The sequence below is a fragment of the Neolamprologus brichardi genome, chromosome 3, assembly GCF_056152115.1.
Source record: "Neolamprologus brichardi isolate AB-2024 chromosome 3, ASM5615211v1, whole genome shotgun sequence".
NCBI classification, from domain to species: domain Eukaryota; kingdom Metazoa; phylum Chordata; class Actinopteri; order Cichliformes; family Cichlidae; genus Neolamprologus; species Neolamprologus brichardi.
Genome location: NC_142106.1, coordinates 46,156,774 through 46,175,144, shown reverse-complemented (window position 1 = coordinate 46,175,144; position 18,371 = coordinate 46,156,774). Strand labels below are relative to the sequence as shown.

General features: G+C 42.3%; 1 protein-coding gene across 7 annotated transcripts in view; it reads right to left on the bottom strand.

The window, feature by feature from the left end:
* The window catches only part of nrxn2b (neurexin 2b), a 739,753-nt gene that overhangs the window by 33,395 nt on the left and 687,987 nt on the right, over positions 1-18,371 (bottom strand). For all 7 annotated transcript variants that reach the window (XM_035912885.2, XM_035912888.2, XM_035912887.2 and 4 more), the window contains one exon: positions 11,421-11,592. In XM_035912885.2, coding sequence (XP_035768778.1) covers positions 11,421-11,592 — 172 coding nt within the window. The remainder of the gene's footprint in view (positions 1-11,420; positions 11,593-18,371) is intronic.

The window sequence follows — 18,371 nt, the reverse complement described above, 5'->3', positions numbered from 1 at the left end:
TATTTGTAAGTCTTGTATTCATAAGGCATATGACATATGGAATAATAACCTGTGTATTTTAATCATGGGTGCAATCACATCCCAGGGTGAGCAGCACAGCCTAGTAGACTGTGCATGTCAACGTTAGCGGCTGGACCACAATGCTTATGTTTGTATGTCTGCCGAGCTGAGCTGAAGGTGTCACCTGAGTCTCAAGTCTCATACCGTCCTCCCTGAAACACCGCTGCTGAGGACAGACACGTGTCAGCCACCTGGAGCATTGGCGGGATTAAAAGCTATGATTAGGCTGGTTTTGGGTAGGTATCACAGCTGTGTTGCTAGGGGCAAGGCAAGGGCACGCTGATTAACTGGCACCCTTGGGAGACACAAAGCAAGGTAGGGGAGGCAGGGGACCTACGCAGCATGCTAGGAGTGCAGAGTGTGTCTGAGACTGTCAGAGATTTGGATGTTTTGATAATCCAGCATATGAATCACACTGTCTCTTTGCGTATCAGTACAAACGTCCATGTCTGTGTGATTACATGCAATTGTGTTTGTAGCAACTCTCCAAGGAGCCAACTGCATATCATGTAGCTCTGCAGGCAGCCAGATGCCCTTGTACAGGACACCCACATTGGAAATCCATCCATAAGAATGGAGATTACATTGGAGACGATTGGCCAGCAGCCATCGCGCTCTTCCTCCTCTCACAGAAACCTCTCTCCATCAAACTAGCCTCATTCTGCTTTTCATTTGGTAACTTTAGATGGATTGCTCTCTTATCCACTGGGTGTTTTCGAGAGCAGATTGGCATAAGAAACCACAGCCTTATGTACTGTAACCTCGTGCTACTAGATGCATCTCTTGTGTTGTTCTTAAACGCTTGCTCCTGTTTTTTTTTTCTTTTGTTCGGTTCTTTTTATTAACAAATGTGATCAAATTTTGATTTTATAGCAATTCCAACAGGTGTTTGGGAAAGATGGCAAGTGATTCGGATCAAGAGTCAGTGCAGAGTCAAATTTCAGCCTATTTTTCTGGGAGATGATGTTAAAGAGTCAAAAATTGACACGATAAGATGGCAGTTTTGGATCTGTTTTTTTCTCCTCCATCTTTTTTTTAAACCAGAGACTGCAGCCGATTTTTGTCTCTTCATGTGAAACGCGAGGGAAAAGAAAGCGATTTACCTACCCACCATGCTCTTTTGTTCAATGTAAATACATCAGCCACCATTCACGTCTGCGTGCATCTCAAACAGACAGCTCGCTGTTTTAACAGCTAGCTCATCTGTCTTTCATCTTTGCAGCAGTTATCAATGCAGCAGCTCGTTTTCATTTCTTCCCCTCTTTCGTCTTGCTTCGACGGGATCCTCACCACCTTTCATCTCGGCCACGGTGGATTTGTGCGAGGGTGGCTGCCAAAGTGAGCCAAAGAAAGCCCCCCTCCCCCCCACCTTCCCAACCCCAACTCGTGTGGAAATCAAAGTTGTCACTTCTCTAATTACCCAAAGCAATCTTTTCCCTCTCCTGATCTGCACTACTTAGCTGTGTCTCTCCTCTTTCCCTTTCTCTACTCATCATTATTCCTTGACTGTTTTAGTGTTCTCTCTCTCCATCATCACACAGCCACAGGCCAATAATTGGAAATACCTTCCAACGGTGCAAGATCCAATCACGAGAAGTCACAGAGCACCAGAGGCCCAATAAGAACCAGCAGAATGAGGGGGGGACTATCATTAGAGACAAGTGACTAAGCTGGCTGACTTCAATTAACTCTTACTGGCTTTTCTGCTGTACCTGTACCATGAATGTAATAATGTAAGAGCCCAAAATATGACAAATGTTTGTCACGCATCAAATCACAGTAAAGCTTTAAGAATACTTTTTAAAATTATTATTATAAAGAGCTGTTTTCAGAGTAAAGTGAACTTAAAAACTCCACCTGCTTATAGTAATAACATCAAAAAAAATGAATGAACAACAGAAATTTAGTTAGCGACTGCAGATTACAGAAACACAGAGCTTCTTTGGCGCAACTCTATAAACTAGTCCTAACCAAGGACTAGTTTATAGAGCTTCTGTGAGAAAGGCATATTTTAAGAATTTTGAGAAAATGGAAACATTTTGTGCTCAATTCCAGGAGCTCCGTACTGTGTTGGCGTTAATGCTGAATAAGTTACATTTATACCTTAATGTCATGTAGGAGCTGTTACGACAGTGCAGACTAATTAGGACTGGATGAGGTGACCCTGGATCTTCCTTTAGTTACGCTGCAAATGCCATAGGTTTTGCATTCTTTGTGTGTTTATACACCCCTCTGCATTTAATTATTAGTTATTATTCATTCCTGTCTCTTCTACAGTGTGTCTTTTTGGGGGTCGACTGACTGATTTTCGACCTTTTTCTCAAGGTAGTTTATATTGTATTACCTACAATATAAACTACCTTGAGGTGACCGTTATTGTGATTCAGCACTGTATAAATAAAATGGAACTGAATTATTAACGTTATGGAAAATGAATGAATGAGCCTAGTTTCCAGTATATAAAGCTGCTGGTGACCATATGACAGTTGAAATGGTTTCCTGCCAATCCCACCATGTGGTTCACCCCACACCGTCGTCTGTCGTCGAGTGCTTGGAGGAACATTAAAGCGATGCAGGTCTACTTCAGTACTGCTGGTTTAGAGGCCAAAGCTGCTGAAGTAAAATCTAGTCCATGTTCAACTGAAGTCTCTATGCCTACAGCCATTTGTCTCACTCTGTATAAAGTGCACCCTTCTTTCCTAATCAAGTTGCTCACCCCTATTTTTAGAGTGCTCTCATATAGCTTTTGCTAAAGGGAAAAGGGAAGCAGATTTTCTGGGATGCCACAGTCCCCCTCCCCCCTCCTCACATTGACAATTTTTCTTCAAGTTGTTTTTTTTGTCTCCCTGACTGCAGAGGTAGCAGAGACAAAGATGGTTACCGACGCACCGTGGCAACATGAAGGTAAAGATAAAAAGGGGAAGGAGGAAAGAGAGAGCATAGCCAAGAGCTTTGTTGACCCCTTTACTCAGACCATTTATCTGAGTAGTAAGAACATCTTAACAACTCAGTCGGAAGAGCTGAAGCTGACCTTGCTGGTACAAAGAGTCTCTCTTCTTCTGTGAATCCATGTCTTTCCTCTTCACTTTTTCTTCCCCCCGACTATAAATGCCAGCCTTCACGCTGCACAGATCCTCTAAGTGCCTTACAGAGTGAAAACAGGCAATAACAACAGCCCTGTCTTTGTACTTTATCTTTCCTCTTTTCTTTTCTGCCCTTGTCTTATGATCTGTATTAAGACCTGGGCTGGACTACTCAAAGTCAACATTATCTGGAGCAGCAAGTAATTTATGTTTTACAAACTTATTCTAAGTTCATGCACGACTCTACATTGCACGTGAATGGTGTCTTTATGCTCTATCACATTGGACAGGCTATATGTAAAGAATTTCCCAAATCTGGGACAAATTAAGTTTATCTTAGTTTATCTTATCTTAATCTTGCCCGCTGTGTTGCAATCCAATTTGTGAAGCTCTTATTAGTCAGTAACATTCTTTAGCCTTATCCATCTCAGCAGTAACAGCAGCTTGCTTCCAGCATGCATACTGGATTTCGCCTCCTCCCACCAAACCACTCCTTCTCTTTCTTCCTCTCTCTTCCTTCTTCTCCATTAGACATTTTCAGCAATGCATCCCCTTTGCTACACTTTGCCGCACTTTCCTTTTCCTCTTTTCTACCCCCCCTGCCGTCAGACCCTCAATCCATTGCCATCCCCTAACCGCCACTTCTTCTTTCCAGTTCTACTCAACTGCAGTCAGAAACTAAAGCGAAGTGACAGCTCCATAATAAATCTGCTGCTTGTAAATACAGCTCTCAATCACTAGGAAACAGTAGGATTGCACACTGTGAGCTCTCATTGGTCATAATGACACAGTTATGAGGCAGCAAAAATATGGTAATCGCAGCCAATATGCTGTGATGGTGTTGATATAACTGTGGTTGTAAAATGCAGAATGATTATTCAAAGCTCAGGGGACACCTTAGTGAATCCCAAATGCCAAGTGTGGTATAAACCCACATAAAATGAATGGATCTTTCCTGAAGCTGAATTCTAACTGTAATGTCACAACTCACTGTGTCCTGTGGCTATAGCCACCATCCATTCACCCATCCATTTTCCTCTGTCTATCTAATCCAATGGGGCTCAGCCCAGCTGTCACTGGGCAGACAGACACCTAGATTCACAGAAAGAGTTAATGTGATGGAGTAGTATGACACAAATCACACAGATTCACGTATTACAATTTACTACAAAAACTACTATATCTCTATATAAATAACAACACGTCTCCCTTCACAGCTTAGAAACAGCTAAGATGGAAAATTTGTTTCAGTTGTTGAAAGGGCAACTGGCTCCTTGTAAAAGAGGGATTACTGCTATAGCGGCCTCCGCTCACTAAATCTGACCTCTCCTTGGGGTGTTTCAGCAGCTTGATTGGCAAGAAAGTAAAGAACAGGAAGAGAATAACTCAAAAAAAGAGTAAAAAAAAGACATTTGTGGAATTTGATCTATGAGCAGGATTTGAAAATCTAAACTACAATTTAGAATTAAATCTGCTTTTTGATGAAAATGATATACACCCACGATGCATTCAAAATGTTGGACTGTCCCTGCTGCCTGTAGTCCTGTTCTGTGTTTCTAGAGCTGCGCCCATAACCAGGTTCCTTATGAAAACTACTTCCTGCCTTTCTGCAAACGAGAACTCATCATTTGCAAGACAGAGGAACCTGAGTGAGGTCTTACGTGGGGATAATATTGTGAACACATTTTACAGTGTGGAAATCAAATGTGACAAGGAATGTGAGCTGGTGTGTGACAAGAGAAGGCTCAGCAGAGAAGAGTGTAAGGCAGGAGGACCAGTACATCCTCCTTACTCCAGTGAAGCAAAGAAATTATTTAATCTCCTGCTGAACTTGTGATTTTGCTCAATTACAAAGAAACGAAGACTCTCTAATGATAGTTTCATTTTACTGGAGACTATCAACCAGAAGTAAACGATATATAAAAACGTATATAAAAATGATTTGAATTTCATTGAAAGAAATAAGCACTTGATCCTCTACAACCCAGGAGAATCAATCAATCCATTACAGATACTCCTGATCTTAACACGTTATGTGTATAAAGCACATCTGTTCACAAAATGAGTTTCTTCCATTCCAACCTCTCCACCATCAAGCTGCCACGGGCAAGACCAAAGAGCTCTCAAAAGATGCTAGGGACATAACTGTAGACTTGCACAAGGTTAAAAGACCACCAGTAAGGAGCTCATGCAATTTTCTTCCATTTCCAATTATTTCCAATGATTTGAAAATAGATGAAATCTAAAATGATCATTATCACCCTCCATTTGCAAGATCTTACCTCATGGATTGAGGACGATCATGAAAAAAGTGCTGAATCAGCCCAAAACTACATGGAAGGAGCTTGTTAAAGATCTGAAGGTCAGAAGAGATTCCAGATGAAAATAACCTCTAATCCTTACTGCACATTCTGCTCAACTGTCCTGATGTGTTCTTTTTCTGGGGCAAGGTAATAAAGTTATTGACATCACTGACAAATATCAGTCTTCCTATTGACCCACTGCTACATCTTCTGCTTGATGACTCTAGGCTTCCGATGACAATGAAAGCACGCAAATTGTGGCTGGCAGGCATAACTGCAGCCAAAAAACTAGTGGTTCAGAGGTGGCTACCACCACATGATCTCTCGGTGAAACACTGGTTACATGCCTTCTTAGATATCCTGTACTTAGAACTATCCTCAGCTAGGGTCAACCATGCAAACAGTCCAAAACTGGCTAAAGGGAATTAGAGAGACCAAAAGGTTGCTCAGAAATGTGCAATAGGGAGTTAATACATGTTATTCTCTTTTTGTTTTAAATCACTGATCTATTGTACCTTTCTCCTTGTTCATTATGTTAACCTGTAGTGTCATTGGAATGTCATGGTTATGCTGCAAGGCTGTTTTCAGGGTAAAGTGAACTTAAAAACTCCATCTGCTTATAGTAATAACATCAAAAAAATCAAATGAACAACAGAAATTTAGTTAGCGACTGCAGATTACAGAAACAGAGCTTCTGTGGCGCAACTCTATAAACTAGTCCTAACCAAGGACTAGTTTATAGAGTTTCTGTGAGAAAGGCATATTTTAAGAATTTTGAGAAAATGGAAACATTTTGTGCTCAATTCCAGGAGCGTACTGTGTTGGCGTTAATGCTGAATAAGTTACATTTATACCTTAATGTCATGTAGGGGCTGTTACGACAGTGCAGACTAATTAGGGCTGGATGAGGTGACCCCGGATCTTCCTTTAGTTACGCTGCAAATGCCATAGGTTTTGCATTCTTTGTGTGTTTATACACCCCTCTGCATTTAATCATTAGTTATTATTCATTCCAGGTTGCTCAGAAATGTGCAATAGGGAGTTAATACATGTTATTCTCTTTTTGTTTTAAATCACTGATCTGTTGTACCTTTCTCCTTGTTCATTATGTTAACCTGTAGTGTCATTGGAATGTCATGGTTATGCTGCAAATGTGATATGTGTTGTTAGGGAGGATGGGGGTGGAGAGGGGGAGAAAAGGGACTTAGGGTTTGGGGTAATGTTCTTGGGAAACCCAATATATTGTATGTTTGTGGTGTGCTACTGTATAAGACAGTTTCCCTTTGTTCTAAAAGCAAATAAATATTGCACTATAAAAGATCTGAAGGTAGTTGGGACCACAGTCACCAACAAGACCACTTGTACCACACTACACCATAATGCACTGAAACGTTGCCCTGCCTGCAAGGTCCCCCTGCTTAGGAAGGTACACATACAGCCCCATCTCAAGTTTGCCAGAGAACATCTAAATAATTCAGAGAAGGCTTGGGATGAAGTGTTGTGGTCAAATGAAACCAAAATAAAGCTAGTTGGCATTAACCTGATCTACCCAAAGAACACCATCCCCAACAGGCCATAGTGATGAATGACTGTCTATCTCTCTGTGCTAGCCCAACAGTGGATTGGTGGCCTGTCTGGGGTCTACTTGTGTTTGAGGGGCCAAAGGGCCAATGTTGCATAAAATCTTGGATGAGAAGATGAGAGATGGGTCGTGGATGGGTCTTCCAGCATGACAATGACCCTAAATATATTGACATGGCAACAGAGTGGCTAAAAAAAAAAGGGGTTTTGTCCACCAAGTCAGTTTTTTTCCAGGGCTTTGGTTGATATTTGGTCTCTCACTATAAAATTAAACTACCACAAAAACTGAAGACTTTTGAATCACCAATGAGCAAAAGTACATATTCTCCTGACAGTCTAAATAGGCTGTAGTTACAAATGGCTGCCTGTGTCTCTGTGCTAGCCCTACAGTGGATTGGTGAGCTGTTTGTGGTGTACCTCCAGGCAGAACTAGTCTGAATTGGATATACAGGAGAAAATTAATGGATAGATGGATGATATACACTGTGCAAGACTCCAGAGACACGAGCTTTAACAGAAAATCAATGGTAAAAAGTGTGGCAGTCCTGTCCCCACTGCATAATTAACAAGTTCATTCTGAAATAAAATCACCGCAGCAAATGACAAAAAAAGTTTAAATTACCATTTTGTGCCATCATTATACACTATAAATTGCCTTCAGATCACTTCAGTAAAACAACTTTCTGTAACTTTAGAGAAAAACATTATATGTCTCATTCATCCTCTCAGAAAAAAGATAAAAGCACCATTGTTCACTTCAGAAAACTCTGCTCTATGGACATAATGGCCATTACTCAGTTCCTAGACCAAGGAAGTTTCAGCATTTAACAAAGTTACATATACTTGATGAATATGACATGCCAGTACACAAATAAAGAAAAGCTATGAAGAAGTGAGCAAACATGACTCTTTAACATTAGTCATGCTGTAATTTATAGGTCTGCTAACATCTGCATGCCTAATTATCAGCCCATGTAAGCCTATATATAAATGTAACTTTGCATTTGCCAGAGAAACAATGTGTTTCTTCTTTTAAAAGCTGCAGTTTAGCTTTAATTAATGTTCAGTGAAGCTCTGTAAAAACACTGTATGATACATAAGCTAACAAACACTGATGCAGAGCAGCAGTCCTTCTTAAGTCTTTATTTTTCTGTATTAACATTCTTCTCAAACAGGCTTCCTGTGAATAAATGTTCAGGCCTCAAACCAGAAAATAATACTTTGGTCACTCGGAAATGAATATTCCTAAAGGGCAATGTCATAAAATCATAAACAAACCTTTTAAGATAAAAAATAATTAACCACATGAGACCACTTCCTTTCTCACAGCAGATGACCAGTAAATAAAGGGACTAGAGTGTGAAATGGTACAATTACAGTCCGTATGGCACCGGTGCTAACATCTGCCTGTTTTTCTGAGGCAAGGTTGAGGTGCTCAGTGTGACACGGGGAGGTTTTTATTGAGCCACTATGCCATTTTGGGAAAATGGGAGGTGGGGCGGGCCAATAACTGTTGCTGCAGGAGCCACCGGGGACACCTGACATGCTGGATTAGTTGGCCGAGCGTTCCTCTGACACTTTTTGTCTGCTCTCTGTCCATCAAATACAATGTGCACATGCACACAGACACACACAAACATGCTGCACTATGTGATGCACCCAGACAGATGCATGCACTGTCACACGTAGAATCAGACATGGACCACAACACCCACAGACACACAGACTCCCCGAGGACTACTAACATCACTTCGTGGGACGTCAGGAGACGTGTTGCTTAGCCGCCGAATGTGCCTGACCCGTGACGACCACATTCGCTGTCAACATCTTGTCTCTCCAAATCATCACCTCGAAGTGGCCTTCTGTTTAAAAGCTTGCTGTTGGCCAGCCCGGGTTTTAATAAAGGCTTTGTGAGTAAAGCGATGCAAAATCTTCAGCAATCTCCAGATATTTTGGGCTGAGGCACACAAACGTGTTTTTTGTCCGAATAAGATACAGAGAGGAAATCTGCCACCTTTTTCACGAGGAATGACGGCTCTGTTTTACCTCCACCTTCCTTGTGGCCTCATCCTCTGGGAGCTTTTACCAGAGACCCCAGGCATCCCACATGTAACTCTCAATATGCACAGAATGTCAGACACGGTTCAGAACTGCAAAAGCATACCAAGGAGACTGCTTGATGTGGGTCACAACAGTCCCTCTGGGGAAGAGGATTTCACAGGAAAGTGCACTTCCTTGTTTTGTTAGAGGGACCAGACAAATATGGTACCTGTACCATCCAACAGACGCACCATTGCAGGCATTTTTCATGACAACTTGTTCTATTTTTCTTGAAATCTGGTTTACAACGACAGCATAAGATGACATAAGTTTTCTGCTGGGACAGCATAGCATTGACACTGCATAATGTAAGCATCAAGAAAATGAAGTAGGTTTGAATACAGTCCCAAACCGTGAGCGCAAACTATTTTGTCCTATTTAGAGAATCAGAAGATGTCTAAATCTCCAATCTGGGTCATGGGAACTTGTTTCAACAGGGGACCTCCTTTTTTCTTTCTCTACAAAAATATAACATCACTTTCTCTCTCCCTTTATGCACCTCATGTGTCAGTTAGGAAGTTGCAATCCCAACACATCCTTCACTCAGTGTCTTTCTCTCTCTACATACTCCTCCACCCATCTGCACCTAAGCCTCATCCTAAGTTTTGCTTTCCTAATGTGTAACAAGCAATATGATGATGAGCACAACCTTCAAAGTGGGTATGGGAGCAATCAAAGCTGGCACCCCAAAAAAAGTTAGAGTGTAATCAGCTCACATAAATAAAACAAACCTATTCTACAGCCATTTAGCCCCCCTGCTACCACCCACACGACCCCTCTCATCTTCGTGACCTCCTAAAAGTTCCAGCCCGAGCACAAAACTCATCAAATAAACTAACAAACAAAAACAAAATCACACTCTTCAATTGTTGATAAGCACAGGAAAAGGAAAGAAATGTTTGATGAGGACAACAACCGCGGCGAGGAGGGCGGAAGGGAAGAGGAATAAAAAGAATACGATATGGGATGCGCATTAATGTTTCTTGATGAAACGAAACATAGATTCGGATGATGACACTCACTTGCCGATGTTAACAGGCTGCTCAGCTGTTATTTTCCGAGCGGTTTGCGCTATTGTTAGATGAAGGCTCCTTTTTGGAGTGTGCGCTGTTGTGAAAAGGGCTGCATTTCCATCATAATAACAACTGAAAAGAGTGAACTGTCACACGGCACTTCCTTTTCTGGCTGTGATGCATTCCCCTCAGTCTGGCCTTGCTGCGTTGATGGATGAGCGAGAGAATATGCTTCTCTCAATGCCAAAACAAAGCTTCGAAATATGGGATCACTGCTGTGACAGAGAATGTCACAGTCCCACTGCTCTATATGTCAACAAGAGTAAATATCATGACCACATTAGCGGCGCTCTTCCTGCAGTTTGAAACAATGATGATACATAGACAGTGCTTTTAGACAACGGGAAGAGAACGCATCGACTTCGGCACGGGTGGAGGTTTGCACATTGGACAGCATCGGCGCGGAATAAAAACACTGCTTATTCGTTTGTAACATGAGGCAGTCCTGCGTGGTGTTGCGTAGTCGCTGTGGGAACACAAAATGTCTTCCTTTGAACAACCATGAACAAAAGGGAAACACACTGGAGAGAGAAATTACGGGGGAGCTTCAGCATAACCAAAAATAACTTCATATTTCGGACTAAAATAGAATACTATGATTATGGTTAAACAAAGAGTGGGGGAATTAACACACTCCCAGCCGTGACTCATCGGGAGTTTGCCCTCGTCTAAATGATGTTGCACCCGTGTTTATCTTGAAGCGAAGGCTTGAGTTAAAAACACCTCCACGCTTTCCCAGCTTGAGGTTTCCTCGCTGTTTATCCTGCCTAAAAACCTTGCTCACCAACCATACGTGGCTGGCATACTCACGTTCGGGTGGCCTCCATTCACTGCTGGCTTCACAGTGCCAGGAGCTATAATGGCAGACTAACCACAGAGAGCCGGTTGCACTTAGATGAGGACGGCTTGCCTCGGGAAGGCTGCTTTGCTCTTCCTGCCTTTTAGACCAGAACTGGACTTAATCACCAGGAATAATGCAAGCAGCCTCTAAATATGAATGTCGTGATAAATAAAACAGAATGTGTGTCTTTAAGAGAGAAAAATATCACTTTTAGTTGCACATAGGTTGGGGGGCTAAAATAATGAATATTTCATTTGCAAAGCTCCTTCTTTCTCTCTCCACTTTGTTGCCCGGCTTATCGGAAAATTCAGACCTGTGAAGGATCTAATCCATTACTGCCTCCCTCCCTCAGTCCCTAGATCAAGCCCACTGTTCCTACCTGAGGGGAAACGTTCAATGACGGGCTGGTTGTCCACCTGTAGCGTGGCGTTTCCACCACTGCGTGTGAATCGCACCACGTGGTATTTGCCGTCGCTCACCATCACCGCGCTCTCCTCGATGGTTATATCGTCTGTTCCCACGTTGAAGATCACGCCGACCTTTCCCCGTTCCTGTAAACAGAGGTTGATGCAATACACGGTCAACAAAAATGCACCAGCATGCACTAATACGTTAAGTTCAAACATATACCCATAAAATATAACATGAAGGGTTAGGGCAGGGGTGGGCAATCTCAGTCCACGAGGGCCGGTGTCCCGGCAGGTTTTAGATCTCACCTTGGGTCAACATACCTGAATCACATGATTAGTTCATTACCAGGCCTCTGGAGAACTTCAGGACATGTTGAGGAGCTAATTTAGCCATTTAAATCAGCTGTGTTGGTTCGAGGACACATCTAAAACCTGCAGGGACACCGGCCCTCGTGGACTGAGATTGCCCACCCCTGGGTTAGGGTTAGTGGAAAAGCTTGTCCGCAGTCTCTTTTAAGATTAAGCCCTCATTGTCCACTGCCCCATCCCAACATCTGGTTTCAAACAGAATCTGGTACAATTAATTTATTCATGGATTTGGTGGATTGAGAGCCACGATTAAAGGATCTAAATGTTTTAAATATTCAGCTTTAGATAGGGTAACTGTGGCTCAGGAAGCAGAGCAGGCCATCTCCTAATCATAAGGTTGATGGTTCAATCCTGCCTGTTCCAGTCTGTATGCCAAAGCATCCTTGGGCAAGATACTAAACACTAAGTAGCTCCCGATGTGTGGATGTTAAATAGAAAGGACTCTAGGCCTCTCCAGGCCTCGAAGGCCGGTGTCCTGCAGGTTTTAGATGTGTCCTTGGTCCAACACAGCTCATTTAAATGGCTAAATAACCTCCTCAACATGTCTTGAAGTCCTCCAGAGGCCTGGTAATGAACTAATCATTTGATTCAAGTGTGTTGACCCAGGGTGAGATCTAAAACCTGCCGGACACCGGCCCTTGAGGCCTGGAGTTGGACACCCCTGACTTAGACAAAGAGAAGTGCTTTATCTAAATGACTGAAAAAAAAAAACAGTTTATAAAGTGCTTTGAGCACTCAGGTAGAGTACTGTATTTTTTGGACTATAAGACGCATTTAAAACCCATAAATTTTCTCAAAAATTGACAGTGTGCCTTATAATTAATTTATGTATTAATTCTGGTTGTGCTTACTGACCTCGAACTAATTTTATGTGGTACACAGCCCTCAAAAATCAGTCAAAATGTTTTAGTATGACTTTGGTAAGCTGCAAAGCTGGATTGTCGGAGCGTTACGGCTACCGTAGTCTGGAGCCTTGCGGAGAAATACGTACTGTGTGTACAAGGACCCCAAAACGGTACCTGTTAAGAGACATGCTTACGAAGTGGATTTCAAACTTTAGGCTATCAGTCATGCAGTAGAACATACGAATAAAGCAGCTGTGAGATAATTCAACATCATTGATGGATTTCTGGAAGAGGAATGAACTGAAAAAGTGAGTGTACTGTTCTGTATTTTATGTGTTAAAACGTAACAATGTTGAGAGTTATTGTGATAGAGCTGAATAAAGTTTCACTTTATTTTGTTTCGCTTAATGTGCCTTATAATGTGGTGCGCCTTATAGTCCAAAAAATATGGTAGAAAAGAGCGATCTGTAAGAACCAGTCTATTATAAAAACGCTATTAAAGTGGTCACTTAGGTTTAAGTTTGTGGACGTTGTGCCATTTAAGCTATCTTTAGAGATGATTTATAGATTCCTTGGAAAAAATATCTCACCAGCTACTCAGCTGGCTGCAAAAACATCAGTGTTCCCAATAGCATCAACTGTTTATCCACCATCATGAACCAACAACTAACATTGTAATTTGACCAGTGCTTTCCGTCGTTTTATTCTTTCTGGTGTTCAAGATAATTGTTATTTACAACACTGTTGTCTTTGATACTTATGTTACCCAAAGATACCCCGTTGAGCGTAGCTAGATTCCAACTGTCAATGCATAATGAGAAAAAAAAGATCAAGGTCTTTGTTTGAGACTGAATTACACTGACTGAAGCAATTGAGTTGTCAGGCACCTTTAGTATTCATCAACCGGGTGACCCCCCCTCCCCTCTCCCATCTATTAGTGTTGACAGCCGCCCACTGCTTTGAGTTTATTACAGTCAGCCGCCTACTCCACTCTCTTCTCCCGCCATCTCTCTCCTCTCCCTCTGTGGTTCCTGTCCTCAGTCCCAGGAAAGGTCAAAGTCATTTACAGAGTTACAGTCTGCCAGAGAGCCATAGAACAAGGGTGAGAGAGAGAAAGGGAGAAACAGAGGACATATCAGACAGCACCACTGCATACAAGTCGTCTGTCTGACTGCAAAACCTCTGTTGCACTTTTGCCCAGCTGTAAGACCCTGCTCTGGTAGCTGTTGCCCAACCTACAGACAGCAACACTTCCTGACTGTCACAGCAGGTCAAGCTCATTTGCCGGTGGGGTCACATTTGCACGCTGCTATCTCCTCACTGCAGCTACAACTTCATTGATTCCGTTACCTCATTAGGTATGTGCATTTATTTTGCCACTTTCCATATGCCAAGATATTCAAGGGTGAACCTGTGGCTTTTGCTTGCAGCAGTTTTCCATTATTCATGGCTGATTAAGTGTTTTAAAAAAGAAAATAAGACACCCCTAATGTTAACAGATCTCAAAATAGCCAGTTAATTGAGTAAATAAGTGCAAAGGTTGTACAGTAAGTTAATGATCAGTATAATCAGCCAAATTTATGTGCATCTTAACTGCTCTTTGCCGCTGTGTAAAGTTGTTATAGTTTTCAGCCAAGGCCACGTTACGGCCGTGCACCGATGTCAGCCGTGATTAGGGTATTAATTGAGCATGCTCAAATGGTGGCGCAACATGTTGGTTGTGATTAATGCTTCGCCGGGATCAGCAGAACATAAGACACAGTTGAACAGTTGCCAGAATAAGCAAAAGGAATCAGTGTGGAACACAACAGGAAGCAGAGCTCAGCTGTCCTACGTGATGCTCCTAATGAAGCTAGATCTGTATGAAATTGATGGACTACTCTGTAGATGGACTCATTCTGCAAGGAGGCCCGTTGGATGTCGCGAATGGCAAAGTGCTTCCAGCTTCTCAGCCACTTAGTCAGCGGCTTCATGTTATAGACTGACCCTCACAGTCTTCCTGCCCGCTCCCGTTGCGAATGCCAAAATCCACTATGCTGCAGATTTGACGACACCAACATGAATACAGTCTTGGAGTAATTATGAGGTGCACAAGAATAACGATTTAATCAAAGCTTTCAGTACTGACACCCTTTAGATATTGCAACGGGGAAAAAACAAAATGGAGAGGGTGAGTGAAATGCTTTTGGATCGAGCGGAAATGCCAAGATCATCTCCATTACAGCCCACGCACTAGGAAGCTTAGAATAATCATAACACCTTGCTTGGAGAATTAATTCAATTTGCCAGGGTGAAGCAGAATGAATCCATGCTATTACAACTGAAAAGCAGAAGGGAGTGAATTTGAGTGATATTTACAGAGAGATTAGCATTTGTGTTCCGCAACATTAGAGTTCTTCCCGGTGCTGAGGGAATGTATCGAGCCCATTACGGTGGGAAGCCGCTGGGAACCAGTGCTTTTTTAAAAATGATTTTAGTGTAGCAGTAATGACATTTTAATGGCCGTTTCCCTTAAGCGAACATATCTCTGGAAACAGAAGGAAAAGAAAAACTCTTTGAATGACTGGGAGCAGTCAAGCCTGCAACATTGAAATGAAGGGACTAGTAGGTAACTTACAATAAACCCTGGCTGCTCTTTAAACACCACAGCTTCTCAACGACTGCTTAGCAGCCCTTAATCTGCTGTAGCTGTCAGCTAATGTCAGGAGCAAGAATGTTACGTTTTCCACTTTTATCTAGAGGGTAGCTCATTTTACTTTTCTTTCTACGGGTAAATCGGTAGCAAAGGGAGCAGGTCCGCGGTAGACTGGGGGGCAGGAGCTCTACTTTATGATCAGATGTATTTTCAATTACATCTGATCTGCCTAAAGAAGCCTGGATCTGAGTTACTGAGATTCAATTAAATATTCAAAGATCTACAATAGTGGAGGGGGTTGGACGACATACCTACAGACAGAATTAAGTTTCAACTTTAACCAAAATCGGCTTTGGTTCTGAGGCTCTGAGTTTTACAGAGAAAGGTTTCATCTGGGGAAAAGAGAAAAATCAAAGATTTCCTCTTGAATATTATATTACTTTAAGTACAAAGTTGCTGTTCTTGCCAAATATCTGATTTGTTTACCACTGCACAAACTGCTCATCAGTTTCCCACACAGTAAATCGAGTTAAGCTACCAAAAAAAACAAAAAAAAAACTCGAGAAAGTTTCTGTAATCTTCTCATTAGAGTCTCTCCTTCCTTGTTCTCAAAGACAAAAGAAAATTGACTTTGGAATTCTGCACGGCAGCCAGAGAAAGAGCAGTACGGAGCGCATTTCCGTCTGAAATATTTCAACATGACCTTGCGGCGTGCGAGAGCGCGTCGAGGTAAACGCTGCTGTCGGGAGCGGAATGAGAATGAGGCAGAGGCTGCGGTCGGCGTGTGTGTGTGTATCAGGGTTATCAGGCTGCCTCAGCGAGCTCTCGCTGATCACGCCAAGCAGAAAAGGAAGAGCGAGAGGGGGAGGAGGAGGAGCAAGGGGCAGAGAGAAACACTGTGCGATAAAAGGACAGTGGGAACCTTGATGATCCTCTGGGGCCTCAAGGTGCTTTGAGATCAAAGCTCCTTTTGAAGGTGTCAAGATCTGCTTCTTTCTTTTGCTCACATGCTGGTAGTCAATTAAGAAAAGGAAAAATAGACAAAGGGGGAATGAGAAAGCATTTTTGAAGGATTTGGTTCTTTGTTTCATTTCCTCCTCGCCTGCTCAATCGTCTCACTTTCTAACACACCCTACAGCTTCATCTTTACACACATCTGCTACTTGATATTTGCATTTCCTCAAAGTCTTTCTGAATCTCCCCCTTAGATCTGATACATAAATGCTAAACAGGCAAGTTAGAAAGAGGAAACAACAGAGATGCAACTGCTGGAAAGTGGATTCAGCAAGACTGGGGCTGAGACAGTTGCAGTTGTTTAAATCAATCAAGGTATTTTGCATTTTGCTGTATCAACTTGCCTGGAGAAATTGTTTCTGAAACACGGCTGACCAGTTCAGGGATTTGCTGGTTTGATAGATTTCATATTAATACTCCTCTGGCTGTTGGAAATGCAAACGATTCATCAGCTTCTCTCTCTCATTTGGATCTATCATAGGCTGTATCTGCTTGAGACTAACTTGACATGCCACTAAAAGTGTGCAGAACTGCAGTATTTATTAGCTTATGAATCAGCCAGCAGAGCAGCATGGATAAAAAAAAAAAGAATGATAAATTGATTTACTGGGCGCCCACAGAAAAAGCAATCAATTCCTATATATGTATGTACACAAATATTTGACACATCCATGTGGTGTAGGAAAGCCTAATATTTCATAAAGCTTGAGCTAAGCATTTTAACGTATTTGCAGATTCTGTGCATTAATGTAAAATTCCATATGCTGTTTACAGTTACTGACTTTTTTCCCTAAAATATCCCACAGACTTCTGCAAGCTGATACCCCATCACTTGGTGTCTCTGCATCTTCCTCATGAGTTTAATTCCTGCGCTGATTCCTGGCTAATCAGCTTGTCAACATGTATGCATAATGCCTGCGAGTGCAGCTGTGGCATCTGCTACAAGGAGAACAGTATAGTGGGGCTAAGCTTCCACTTAGAAACTGCAGCGTTATGTAAGGAGAAATACGTGGTTGCATAACATGTAGACTTCTTGCCGGCTAAATCATCCACTGTCCGTTCACTGAACGTCTTCAGAGCATCTGCGACAGAAAGAGGGAATTGTTGAGGGCCAGCAGCCATTTTGAATCAGTAAACTGCTCTGTAGCGCGCAGATTTCACATCTTCCCTTCTTATCAGTCACCTCAAATGACACAGTGCTGTTACAGACGAGGCTGCATGTGTCATTTTGATTTGGTTTATTTAGGAAAAAGAGGAGGGCTGTGGCAAAACAGTCGCTTTTGCACAGAAGACATGGTTTCCGTTGCCACACCTTCTCTCGGTTTCTGCTCAGCTAACATTTGTATGTGCTTGCTGTGGTCTCTTGCAGTCACCTTGAGCACCTCATCTTAAAGGCACTTCAATATCCTCTTCGATCTCTTTTCTTTGCCTAGTTATTTCCAGCAGTGGTCATGGCTATGAGAGCACATTTGCACTGCAAATGATGAGTGGCCACTCTAACAGTGAATCAGTTCTCATTGAAAAATCAATGACTTAGACAGATGTGATGTGAGTGCATGTATATATATACATATATGTGTGTGTGTGTGTGTGTGTGTGTGAGAGAGAGAGTATACACATCAGTGTATACATCAGTATACACTGATGTGTCTGAATCTTCTGTCAGAGCATGACTCACACTGGGCTTGCCTATTTTTCCCTGAGTACACACACACACACATACCAGCACTGAGCCAAAATACTACAGAGGGAAGAAACAGAGAACATACTAAGAAGGAGAGAACAAACACAAATCAACCAAAATACCGTCCACTATAACCCTGATTATGTACTGATACATACTGGTACTGATATGACTGCTCATGTACCGTACCACTGAGACTGTTGATGGATGGCATGCTTCAGCACAATAACTATAATACTTGGAGGTTTGACTAGGGATGGGTACCGGTATCCGGTGTCATTATGGATTCTGACATAAACGGTAGTAACCAGACCGAAACCAGACCCTGAGATGTCACACACTTTGGATTCCAGCCAATCATTTTACCTTTCCA